Source organism: Alligator mississippiensis, chromosome 2 (assembly GCF_030867095.1).
Source record: "Alligator mississippiensis isolate rAllMis1 chromosome 2, rAllMis1, whole genome shotgun sequence".
Lineage (NCBI taxonomy): Eukaryota > Metazoa > Chordata > Crocodylia > Alligatoridae > Alligator > Alligator mississippiensis.
In genome coordinates, this window is record NC_081825.1 from 31,269,707 (window position 1) to 31,282,891 (window position 13,185).

A 13,185-nucleotide genomic window follows, 5' to 3' on the forward strand; every position below is an offset into this window, starting at 1 on the left:
AAACCTTTAAGCACACGCTGGGACTCACTCAAGGGGCAGCTTCAAAACGCCCCTGCTCCCCGCATCCGGATCTGCGGCCCCGCTGCAAAACCAATCGCGCGGCTGCGGGCCCTTCCAAGTCTTCGCCGAAGAGAATCGGGGCCAGAGGTACAGAGCTGCGGTGCATTTGCAGGCGGCGGCCTTGTCCGCAGCTGGGCGCGGGGGGAGTGAGTGGATGACAGCTAAGCATGAGCAGGGGCTCCCGAGGGAGAAATCCCCGCGCCTTCAACGGTGAAAAGCAGTACGCGGCGCTACCTGGGGTCCCGGGGACGGGTCCGGCAGCCTGAAGCTCTCGTGAACGTGTCCCGGGGCTTTGCTCAGGATCGGGCCCGCCGAGAGCCCTCGCCCCTCTCGCAGAGACGCGCTACCAGGAGCCGGCCCGGCCCCGCGGAGCAGCGAGCCTGCCGCCCCGCGAGCCGCCGGCCCCGGGAGCGCGGCTGGGCCACGGGGCCCCGCACAGGCGCCTCGGGCTCAGGACCGCTGCCGAGAAGCGGGGCTCGGATGCGCGCTGCCCCGGGGGAGGTGGGGAGGAGGAGGCCGCACCTTCCCGGGGACCAGCAGGCAGGAGAGCCTGGATCGTCACAGCCAAGGCGCGATCAGCGAAGTGTTTCTGAGAGGCCGGGCGAGGCGAGCCCCAGGGCGGCCCCGAGACAGCTCGGCGGAGGGGGGGATTTGCCCCGAGACAATCGTGCGCGAGTGCAGGGCTCGGCGCGGGCGGGGAGCTGCAGCCCCGGCAGGATTGCAGCGCCGCGCAGCCCTGGGCTTCCAGCACAGGCCCCGCAAGGGGCAGCTCCGAGGAAGACTTCAGGGTCCACTTCAGAAGAAACAACCCTGCGGATCCGGGAGCAAGGAAGCTTTTCTTTGCATCCCGCCCACGACAGACAAGCCCTGGTTCAAACCAAGCCGCCCTGGGCCGTGAAAATGCACCGCTGCTCGGCCCTGAGCCTCGCCGGCTGGTATCGGACTGCGGCCGGCCCCTGCAAGGAGCCTCCGGCGGCGGAAGGAGAAGGGCCTGCTGCAAGGCCTGGCCACGCCGCCGGCCCCTGTCCCTCTGACCCGGGCCGCGGCCCTGGCCTGGCTTCAGAGACACATCCACAGCGAGAGCAAGGATCCCGTCCAGGCCGAGAGGCCCCGAGGCCCAGGCCCAGGAAGGCAGGACACGAGCGCCCCGAGCCGGGGAGCGGGCCCCGCCGCAAGGAGCCGCCGAGCTCAGGAAGGACGCAGCGGACAGAGGGACTTGTTCAACTAAACATTTATAAATTAAAAAAAGAAAGGTACAGCGGGTAGCGTACAGACATTCACAATTCATCTGCAGTAAATAACCGGGTCGAGTGCACAGTGCCATCGAGAGAGAGAGAGAGGAAAGCCACGAGTTACCTAGAAAGAAAGAGGCTCTTGTGACACGACTGAGCTGGGACACCAACACAGCCCGCGAGGAGAGGTTTGCTGAGGAAAAGGCACTGAATGGTACTAAAAAACCCCAAAAACAAAAACAAAAAAACTCCCCGTGACATCGATTTTGTTTTTTTGTTTTGTTTTGTTTTTTAGAAAAAGCCTGACTAGAAATATTCACATTGAATAGAAAAACAACGACTTTAATACAACTGGAAAGTGCGAAAAGTTCTTACCTCCTCCCTCCCCCCCTCTCCAAACAAGGACAGATCTGCGGAGGGGGGAAAAAAACACGTCTGGCTTTTCGGTCTGGGGTCGAGGTGTCGGCCCCCCGCGCCCCTCGGCCGCATGGAGCGGGGCCCCGCGGGGCCGGGAGCCGCCAAGGAGCCGGCCGTACATTCAGCACCATACAAGGCCCGCGCGGCTCGCGACGAGGCGGAAGAGGAGCAGGGAAGAAAATGTCAGCTCCCAGCCGCGGCGGGAGTCCGTGCTCGGCCCTGCCCGCCCGGGGCTCCGGCACTCCGGCCCCGCAGCCGCAGCCACCGCCACGCGAGGCGGGAACTCGCCGGTCCACGCATCGTCTGGGCAACACGGATCCCGCGGGCGGCGTGGCCAGTCCTCGGCTTGGGGGAGGGGGGTGGCTTGCAAACTCGGCAGGAGGGCGCGGGAGAAGGGAGACAAACAACCCGCCCCAATAATAATAATAATAATAATAATAATAAAAATAGTCGTAATAAAATAATCATAATAAATACTGTCCGAGGCGCGTAGTCCGAGAGCGGGTCACTGGGTGCCGGCCGCGGCCGCGCAGGTGGAGAGCGCCCAGCCGGGCAGGCAGTAGTAAGGGTAGTAGTAGGAGGGCTGCAGCGAGAGCAGCGAGGGCGGCCGCAGCACCTCCCCCGGGTGATACTGTCTCTGATCGTCCCGCACCAGCACCTTCACCGCCACTTTCTTGGCGGCGGGGGCCGAGGCCAGCAGGTCTGCGGCCATCTGGCGCCGCTTGGTCTTGTAGCGCCGGTTCTGGAACCAGATCTTCACCTGCGTCTCGGTGAGCTTGAGCGAGGCGGCCAGGTCGGCCCGCTCCGGGCCCGACAGGTAGCGCTGGTGGTTGAAGCGCCGCTCCAGCTCGAAGACCTGCGCGTGGGAGAAGGCGGCGCGGGAGCGCTTCTTCCGCGGCTTGGGGGCCGCCGCCTCCTCCTCCCCGGCCGACAGCAGCTTCTCGCACTTGCCGCCGCCGTCCTCCTCCTCGCGCGGGCTGCGATCTGCTGGGGAGAGCCAGAGCAGCCGCGTCACGGCCCGCGGCACTCCCCGGCCCGCACCCCCGGGGCGGCTCGGGAGGAAAGGACCCCTCGGCCGGGGAAGGTCCCCTGCCCGCAAAGCCGGCCCGGGGCAGCGCGCTGGGCGGTCCCCGCAGGGGACGGCTCTGGGCTCCGAGGCCCCCATCGTCGCTCGCCAGTTGCCTTGAGAGAGCCGGGGCTGTCCCCGTCCCCCAGGCACCCGCCCCGCCGCCGGGCCGCCTCCTCCCGCCCGGGAGCAGGGAGCCGGGCGGGCGGCTCCGTGTCACTCGCGCTCGCTCTCTCTCGCCTTTGCCCAGCGCGGACGGACCTCCCTGCACGGCTCCTTCCCGCGGGATGCCCGCAAGCGCCGCCCCGGGAGCGGGCTGTGCCTCCCCCCGCAGGCCTCTCCTCCCCACCCGGGCTCCCGGCGGGTCCCCAGCGGCCCTCGGGGCGGGCTTCCCGCGGGTCTGCCGCCGCCGTACCTGCCACGCCGGCCGACATCTCGCTGTCACTGAGGCCCGGGGGCTCCTCCTCCCGCTCCGGGGGCGCGGCGTCGGGCGCGGGCCGGCCCCGGCGCGGAGCCTCCCTGGGCCGGGCGCTGCCGCCGGGCGGCCCCCGCTGCGCGCCCTCGTCTTCCTCCGAGCGCCGCTCGCCCTCGTGGTCGTCGCTGAGCGCCTCGTCCGAGTCCCAGCCCGCCGGGCCCCGCCGCCGCGCCTCGTCCGCCGCCGCCAGCCCCGCGCCGCCGAAGAGCCGCCAGCAGCCCGCGGGCGCCGCGCCCCCTGCCGGCGGCAGCCGCCCGCCCGCGCGCCCTGCGCGCTCCTCCTTCTTGTTGAGGATGGCCTGGATGGAGAAGGGCGTCGGGGCGCTGCCGCCGCCGCCGCCGCGCACAGCCATGGGCCCCGGCGGCGGGGGGCCGCGCCGCAGGGCGGGGACAGTCACTGCAGCCCGAGCGCCGGCCCCGCACGTCCGGCTCCTTCAGCTGGGGGAGCTCATCGTCCGCCTAGGCGGCGGCGGCGGCAGCCCCGGCCCCGTCTCCCGCGCTCCGAGCAGCTGCAGGGACTCGGCTGTGCTGCTCGCACGCAGCGCTCCCATAGGAGCCGGCCCTGCCCGGCGGCAGCTGCAGCAGCTGGATCCCCGGCGGCGCGGGCGCGGGCGCGGGCGCGGAGCGGGACCCTCCCCGGCGCTGTCTGTTTCTTTCCTCTTCCCTTCTCCTCCTTTTTCTCCCAGCCCCGGTGTCATTCCTCACCTATGAGTGACAGCCCCTGGCCGGCGCCTTCCCATTGGGCAGGACCTGGCGCAGGGAGGCCGCTGATTGGCTCCGCGCAGCTGGCAGATGTTGCTCTTGAGACCGAGTGGGGCAAGTTGCAGGGAGTGGGAGGCGGGCGGGTTAACCCCCTCCGGCCCGGCCCGACCGGGCCCGCCGCTGCCCCGCGCCGCTCCCCTGGCTGGCGGGTGCCTCGTGGCCCGGCCCCCAGCGGCTCCTCCGGCTTTTCCTTTGCAGACTTAAACAGCGCTTCCAGCCCCGCTCCGCGGATCGCTCCTAGAGTCACTCGCGTGTGTGTTGTGGTTTGGGGAAAAGTGACTCATCCCTTCATGACAAAAAACAACCCCCAGAGCCGAGCGCGGGGCACGAGCGCTGGCTGGGAGTTTGCGGGGCGGGGGGGTTGCCTAAAGGAAGAGCCCAAAGCTCTCGCGCCGGCTGTGAGCAGGGTCCCACGGAAGGGAGACGCATTAGACAAAGCTGGGCCGAGGCTCGGAAGCGGGGACATTTCCCAGCTGCCTTATTTTCACAAGAGTCTTTAGAAAGGGCCCGACCCATCGCCTGGCTCAGGACGGGGTCAGACGTCGCCCGGGTCCGAGGCGGCGCTGGCGGGCCCGGGCCCCGCACGGTGTTGCCGTGGGCGCCGTCTCGGGTCGGGTCTTTCCCGGCCCTGCCCGTGTCCGCATGGTCCGACGGGATTCCCAGAGCCCGTTTCTGGCCCTTCAGGGCGGGTCTTGTTCCCAGCCCGCCGCGGCGCTGAACGGAAGCACCCGGGGAGACATGCCGGAGGCGATTGCACCCCCGTGCATGTGCGAGCAGTGCTTCTTACAGGGTCTTCTTCTCGTTTCCCTTCAGCCACGGCAGAACCCCCCCGACGGGCGTTTGCGGCTTCAAAGCTAAAAACGAGCCCTCGGTCCCTGACTGTCACCCTGGGCTCTGAAGGCGGGAGGAGCCGGGCAGGTTCCCTCGGGCTTGCCCCTTGCTTCTCCCGGGCGCCGGGCCCGGCCGGGAGAGCCCCGCAGCCCCCGCCCTTTGCCAGGGTCCCGCGGAGCCCCGCAGGGCAGAGCGGAGCCCTGACGGCCTCTTCAGCCCTGCTCGTGGGGCTCCTTTGCCGCCCCGACGGGAAGAGGAGCCCCGAGGGGAGGAGAGGAGAGCTGCCCAGCGGAGCAGCCCGTGCCAATGCCAAGAGCTGGGCTCATTTTTCCTCGTGCTTCGCGTGTCCCACTAGCTGCTAGGCGATGGCTGCCCCTGTGCGGGGGCGGGCGCGGGTGAGACGGGCACCTCGGGGGACCTGCGGCGGGCGCCCCCGGGCACAGAGCCGTGCGTGTGGGAGGCGCTCGGGGCTCTCCAGGTGGCCGGGCCAGGCCGAGCCCGCGAGGCTCCGCTCCCCGGCCGAGCCCGGGCACTCGCACATGCTTGCGGTGAGTTTCCAATAGCTGCGCCTCTGCTGGCTTGGCCGCCCCCACGGAGCCCCCTGCGGCCGGGGCCACGGCGGTGCCCTCTTCCAGGAGAGAAAAACAATCCTCTGGCGGAGGAAATGCCTGCGGAGGAGGCCGGGCAGCGAGAGGGGTGAGGAGCACGCAGTGCCGGGGGTGCGGGCCGGGCGGGCTGGGTGGTCCGAGCGGGGCCAGGCGCGGAGCTGGAAGAGCTGGTGCCCGTCGGGCCCGGCGCGGGGCATCCCCGGCTGCACAGGGCCTCGCTCGTAGCCCGGAGCCGGGCCGGCTCCCGGCGTCGTCTGCCAAAGCCCCGTGTGCAGCAGGGCGGCGTCCCCGCAGCCGGCCCCACGCGGCGCTGCCGCCGCGCTCCGTGCAGCGCTCGCCTCCCGCCGGCCGCGCGGCGCAGGGCCGGGCCGGGCCGGGCAGGGCCGGGCCGCGCGGCTCTCCTCCGCCGCGCGCTGCCTTTCCCTCGCAGAGATCAATTGCTTCCTCTGCCTCCCCCCGCCTCTGACACCAGCTGCTCGCGCCGGCCCCGGGTGCTCCCAAGCCCGCGCTCTCCGACAGCCCCGGGGGAGCGCGGCAGCACGAGCTGGAAGGAGGGGAAGGCAATAAAGAGAGATTTACAGGGCGCGGCGGCGGAGAGGTCAGGGGCTAGAGTACGGATGCCCGGGAAGTGGCCGTTTCCCCAGCTCCCCAATCCATCAGCGAGCCCCCTCTCCCCCCATTTCACCACGGCAAACGAGTGCTTCGTTCCCCTCCAGGTGGCTTGCAGATAAAAACCCATCCATCAGCCGTGCTTCTAGCCCAGGTTTTGTTCAGCTTTGGGATAGCCGCGATTCTCGATTCCTTTTCACACTCCCCCCCACCCCTTAGGTATTTTTTAAATTCATTTTTATGATTATTCCCCGCGGCAAGGCACACTTTTAAGCCAAACCTGCGCGATCCCTTCTTTAAAGCTCGCGCCAAGAGCTAGGCGAGACGGGCTTTGCAATTTTGCGGCGCTGGGAGCACGCGGGCGGGAGCGACAGACGGGCCCCGGGCCCCACCTAGAGGCACGTCGGGGGCACTGCCTCGCTCCCTCCTGGCTGGGGTGCTGCTCTTGAAACAGCTCCTCTGAAAACCATCTTGAGCCCGAGCATTAATTTAAACACGACTGTAGTTCAGGAAGACGACAGCAATGGACAGCGAAGTCTGAGCACTAGCTGAGGTAGTGTTAGCGCTTTTGAAATCGGTTTTGAACGGTGGTAGACAGTTGGGGTATTGAATTTAGTGCCTGGCAGACTGGAGGTAACAAGTGTAGGACTCAAAGTGCTGTAGGGACAAACTATTGGTGTTCAAATTCGAGGTAGGCCAGGGGCCTGGGAAAGAGCATTTTTTTTCCCAGTTAGTTCTTTTATTCCATTAATCTTAAAGGCTTTTAAACAGCTTCCTTCTGGGTCCTTATTTCAGGTGACTAGACCCTGTCTTATGCTGTGGTTCACCCTACTGGGGCAGGGGAAGAAAACAAGCAGTCTCAGAATAGGCAAGCTACCCTCTGTTTTGGGCGAAAGGACAGGAGGAGATGCAGGATGGCACCGGGCAAAGTATATAACTCTCCAACCGCAATGCAAGTAATGCAAAAAGTATCTGGCTAAATGTTAGCATGTTAGGATGAATGAGCCATCTGGGTAAAGTGTGGGGTTGCCCAATTTACATGCATGCATTTGAGGAGCTCTCAGTCACCTCTATTGGGAAGTGCACCTATTGCCGAATAGGGAAAATATCAACAACAGAGCAGCAGGGCTTGGAGCCAGACAGTTGGCTTGTGAATATTCTAGGCTCCACAAAGATACTCATCTGCCAACCAGGGACCTATGTGTGTATTCACCGCTGTGCCCCACTCCTGTTCTGCATTGCTTTCTTTTATATAGCAGATACTGTGATACTTATATCTAAGGGAATGTCTCATTATATGTTTGTACAGCACCTAATGCTGACAAAACAGCTTTTGGCTTCAGTGGAGGTAGGGTGGGGTCCTTCATATTAAGAGAGGTGTTTGTGTAGCTTTTTAAAATGGGACTGAAACTTTTTTTTTCCTTTTTAAACTTAAAAGAATCCTTGTATGTTGGAAAACCCATCAGGCATCAGCATGAGAAGATGTACCTGAAAATGACCTGCCTGTTTTCATTGTGTAAGCTGAGTGAAATGTAACACATAAAAAAGAAACATATATTAGATTTTTAATATTCTATTGAAAAACAATACGATGCTATGGGTATCACAGGGAAAATTACTTTATTTATAAGTGGCGCTAGATCATCCGTTCTGTGGGAATAGGGTCCTCTGTGTAGGGTAATAAAAACCATTGTAGAGTTTCTAGGCATTGCTCCCTTGGGGAACAGAATTTCCCTACCTGGGGTTCCCTAACTTTAGTTTTTTTCCTAAGATCTGTGCAGTTTTCAGGAGTGCCACAAGTCAGGCCGTTCTTTGGGTTTTACTCCAACTTCTGTACTATTGCTCTGTCCCCCTGAAGTGCTTTCCCAGTTCCTGCCGAAGCATAACTGCAACTGAAATGTGCTGCCAACTGCTTTCCCTCTAGTTGAGGCTCTGTTGGTAGCACTTTCAAAGTGTGGAGAGGGACTCAAGTAATGTGCTCTCAGGAAATAGTCATTTTGGTAAGATTTCTGCTGGACATTAACTGTCCTCCAAAACTTTGACCCTGATTGGCCCATGGTACAAATAATCCCTATATAAGGCTTTTTCATCCCCTGTGATAAGGGATGATTTCACCCATGGTTCTCATCTGGGCTATGCTTCTGTAAGGTTCTGCAACATGTGCAATTTAAAGGATTTTGGACACAGTGCTAAGTTTTCAAGAAAGCAGCTGTCAACTTCTTCTGAATATTACTTGACTACTCTAAAAAAACCCATTTGATTAAGTGAGCTTGGGCTCATGGAAGCTTGTGCTGTATGCTTCTGTATACATACATACTTTGGTTAGTCTACAAGGTGGAAATCAACCAACTACTATCTGCATTCTACTTTTTGAAAATCATGTTTTTAATTGAAAATTAGGCAAAAAGGCATGGGGATTGTAGTATGTGCATTTTAGGGAATTTGCACCAAAGTTTTCTTGCTTGTATTTGAGTTGGTCTACTCATGTAAATAAAGACCTCAATATTGGGGTTCCAATATTATTTTTACAAAACCTAGGACTGTATGTTACTGCCATTGATGTTAACATTAAAGAGTTTATTTACCTCAGCCAGGCCCCTTACAGAAAGATTCGTATGCGTCTTAGAAAAAATTTAAATGAAGCAAGTATTTTATTTTATTATTAAGCCTAGAAAATACATAAGTATGATATTGAAATTAGAAGTTTAAACTTATCAACTGCTGAAAATACACCCACTAAATTAATGTTGGAAGGTTTTAATAGCACAAGAGTGATCTGGTTCTCTTCTCATTTCCCTTATATGGGGAAAAAGCCCATGTTCCTTTAAGACTGGGAGACTCAAATACAAACATTCCTATAGAAGTTTACAACCATACTGAAAGAAATGCCTGAATCTTGCTGTTTGTGTGCAGGGTGACACTCTTTGGCCTGTTTAAATGCTCAAAGCCACTGCTGCTGGAAAATAAAATAAAACTCATTTTTGTAACCTCATCTTTGGAGTAAAAAGTGGAGTCGTGGCATTCAAAACATTAAGAAAAATAAAAACTTACAGTGTCAGTGCTTTTCAAATGGCATCACAGTAAATCTCCCTTAATACCCCTCCTACTGCAAGTCCTTAAAGAGAGGCAGACAAAGAAAAAAATATCTGAATAACTCAGAAAAAATAGAGATGAACATTTATTTCTATAATGCAGTCAGTGCCAGAAGAATGCGACTGGGTATGTACACACATAGGGTCCTATTCTGCAACCCATGCTCAAGGAAAACTCTTATTTCAAGTCAGTCTGTTCCTTGTGTTTCCTGACTTATTGCTCGATTCCTCAATGCTGGACTGAATTAATTTATCTTCTGATATACTTGCCTATTATACTTGGGCACTGCAGGTGCAGACAGAACAATTTTTGCCTGATCTGGCCATAGAAAGCAGTTTATAGCCATAACCAAACAAAAGTGCATGGGTGCAGGCAGCTTAAAAAATGGTTAGTTGTGTGAAAATCTGACCCCTCATGGTACGAGTTATCAGATGAAGACATTTCAAAACGTAATGTCTTCTGTAACTTGTGTATGCAAAGCTCCCAGCCTGTGCCTGTTTCTGGAATGGGAGGGGGGTAAGGGAGCAGAGGGAGTTCAGACAGGTTTTTTCAGCCCCCACCCCCAAAGGGTGGGGCAGGTGTATTAGAGTGCACCCCGAGGTGGGAGGGCTCCAATCCACCCACCGCACCCTTCAGCACTAGATGGGGAGCCCCAAGAATGAGCTCCTTCAGCTGTCTTTCTCCCCCTCTCAGTCTGAAAATAGCCACCACTGGCAGAGAGCCTGGCCATTGCTATGGGAACCTTGCTGCAGGCTCTCAGCCCACAACTAGATTCCCCTTCTCCCTGAAACTAACAGTGAACTTCTGTTTGGTCTGGGATAATGTAACTCAAAACGCTTTTCAGAAATCATCTGGAGTTACAGTTGGGAGCTGCACTTCTGTCTGCACCATACTTATACATGTTTTAGATATTTGGCTATAATTGCTAGTAAGAACAGTAAAGTACATTTTATGCAAAGGCTCAGGAACACCCAATAAATACGAATTAAGCTTTATAGACTTTATGTGAATAACATGTTACAATACTTAGTTCCTATACTTAACTTTTCATCCATAAGTCTGCAGCTGCTTTAAAGAATGGGTTAGTATAATGATTTCCACTTTATTGTTAGAGAAACCATGACACAAACAGGCTAAACAACTTGTACCCAAGTCACACATCAAGCAGATTGGTGTACCAAGGCCAGGCTGGCTTTCAGTGATGGGTCTGCTCATTAAATATGTCTCTCTCACATAATTTATTAGAACATTCCATTTTTAAGTAGACAGAACTCTTTGGGAAGAGGTGGTGTTTTTTATTAGACCAATTAAAATAGGTGCAATTTTGTTTCTATTTGCAAGGTTTTGGGCCTAAATGCCCTTCTTCAGGCAAAGGAGAATTCAGAGATTGAAAAATTTATCCCAGGCAGAAATGAAACTTCATCTTGCACAGGGTAACTGAGAGATGGTAGAGTTCCCCTGGGTGCAAAAGTCCATTTGTAAAAAGCTGCTCTGTGAGTGTGCAAATTTAGCTAAGACAAAGCTGAAGCAGGCTGATTAGCTGAAGGTATCAGATGACAAGCAGGGTGTTGAATTTAGTTTCTTCCTTGTTCAGTTGTGAAGTTTTCATTTCAAAATGGCTAATGACCATATCTTCCATGTTTCAGGGATATATTTCCATGTTTTAATTCTTAATGCATACACAGTATGTTAAAGGGAATAAATCAGTCACCTGCAAGGGTCCTATGCTATCCAAAATATTCATAGTAGAGCCTCATCCTCCAGTCTTTAATTGAGTATTAGGTAGTAGTATCTTTCACCTGTAACAGTGGTGGTTGGGTTAGCTATGTCACTGGGAGTTTAGTAGGGTGAACATATGTTCCAGTTTGGCCAGGACAATCTTGGATTTTAGAGGCCGTCCCAACATCCTGGCTGGTTGGTGAAAATAAAAGCAGAAGACCCAGATTGGTGCCACCCTGCCCACACTGCCTGGCCCAGCTGCTCCTCAACAGTGGCTAGAGGCAGGGGGCAGGCTGGGCTGGGCATTGTTCCTCTTGCCTGGGGCAGGGCGGGGGCAGAGGGGGAGAGTGCTTAGGCTGCTCATATTTGTGCATGCATGCATGCATGAGTGTGTGTGTGTGTGTGTGTGGTGCCCTGGGTGAACTTGTATTTTGGTGCCCTCCTGAGCAGTGGGTGGAGGCAGTGGGAGTGGGCTGGGTTGAACACCACTGCTCTTACCTGGGATGGGGATTGGCCAGGGTGGGGGGGCACAGTGTCTTCAATTTTCTTAAAAATAATATGGTCACCCTAGAGTTTAATCCCATGGGATAATGACTTAACTGGTCCTTACTTTATTTTACTCCATATATAACAAGTGTCATAATACTGGACTGGTATTCCACTATGGTGCCTAAGGTTAGCTGCTACAAAGTTCAGTGTTATGGTGCCTAAAACTTCCATGCTGGGCTTGAAGAGCAATGCATTGGATTTAGTTAATGAGGAAATGTGTCTGTCTGACCAATAAAGTAAGGTACTACACTGCGCACAACATAGGCTCCTATATGGCTACCATCTTCATCACCTCTGTGGGAAATCAGTTCTTGGAGTCCTGAGAGACATGGGACAGGGAAACCTCAGGGACCTGATGTGGGGCACTGGGGAAGATCTGGAGGGCCCAGTAAGGGCTGGTCATGCCTCTTACCTCTCAGCAGGAACTTTGGCAGCAGCGGGGGAGCAGCAAAAGCAGCAGACATGCTTTAGATTGTGTGCTTGCTGCACATAGTTGAACACACCGCAGCTTCTGGTATAACCGGAAGCTCAGCACTGGCTGGTGGAAAAAGGCTGGTGCAGCAGGGACAGCCAGCAGCAGGAACAGGGCTGCAGGGTTACTATGAGCCCAGCATCCTGTGGGCAGTCCCTGCGCTGGAGGGAGAGCACACTTGAAACCGGGGCACTCGGAGGAGTACCCGGCAGAAGGTGCCCAGAGTTTTGGACAGGTGACGGGGACTCACCATGACCAGGAGTGGACAAGAGATGGACTGAAGGTAGAGGATTGGAGCTCAAATCTAAGTTAAGGGACCAGAAGGTCCAAGCGTTTTATGTTTTTAATTGTTGCTTCTTTATCAATTTGGCCGGACTATTTGACAATGGGGAAAGCCCTGTCTGGGGTGGATTTACTTATTGTCTAAATGTGAGTTAAGGACCGTGTAAGAATTGGCAGAAGGGCCAAAGTAAACCTGACAGAGAGTCAAGCCCTGAGACTCTAAAACCTTACTTGGATATTTTGACAACCCTGACTAGTGTCAGGTGTACGGAATGTATTTCTTTTACTTTCTCTTGTTTTACAATCAGTTTTTCACTTTGGAAACACCTGGTTGGTGTATGGATGGGGTGAAGGGGAGACAGGAGCCCTGTGAGAGAAATCCATGGACCCACTAGAGTAGCACCAGTGACATTGGGAGCCTTCTACTTATCCAATAAGATCAAGACATGGCAGGAAAGAAGAGAAGAGTGGCTTGCAGATGTGGGTACATGTTCTGGCCAAGCTGTCTTCACGTAAGACCAAGTACTAAAGAGCTCTGGCTCGTGCCCCTGATAGTATCGAATGCACTTGCAGCGTTGGATACAACCTTCAATTGGAGAGGAGTAATTGGAGCTGTTGGAGTGTCATGCCATATTGCCCGGCAATGTCAACAGATGGAGTATCAGCACTTCATGGCCATTCATATTAAAAAGGTGCTGAAAAGTCAAGTTATCTGAACTGGAAACATTTTTACAGCAGTTACTACTTGGAGCCAATGTTTGGGTTTTATAGTTTGTCTAATTTACTAGGTTCTATATATGTAGTGGCTGTTTATTTCCTTTAACTACACATCTTTTTGTTTGACCCATGAGATAGTAAGCATTTATTCAATCTTCACAAATTAATTGGTGTCTCTCCTCTACTCAGATCATGTGCCAGAGTTACTGTAACTGTCTTCGAATATTAACAACCACAAGGCAAGTTGTCTACAGAGATTATGGATATTGTTCATCTCTTTCTTTTAAAAAGAGA

At 55.9% G+C, this 13,185-nt stretch overlaps 1 protein-coding gene across 2 annotated transcripts; it reads right to left on the minus strand.

The window, feature by feature from the left end:
• Window positions 1-1,274: 1,274 nt before the first annotated feature.
• On the minus strand, window positions 1,275-5,822 carry NKX3-2 (NK3 homeobox 2). 2 transcript variants are annotated; one of them, XM_019477992.2, is made up of 2 exons: window positions 3,191-5,822; window positions 1,275-2,693 (listed from the first exon to the last, which is right to left on the minus strand). In XM_019477992.2, the coding sequence occupies exons 1-2, from the start codon at window positions 3,600-3,602 to the stop codon at window positions 2,215-2,217; spliced, it is 891 nt and encodes a 296-aa protein (XP_019333537.2). In that variant the 5' UTR covers window positions 3,603-5,822; the 3' UTR covers window positions 1,275-2,214. The 2 variants fall into 2 exon arrangements, with proteins under 2 accessions (XP_019333537.2, XP_019333534.2); XM_019477989.2 differs by having other exon boundaries at window positions 1,275-2,696.
• Window positions 5,823-13,185: the final 7,363 nt, after the last annotated feature.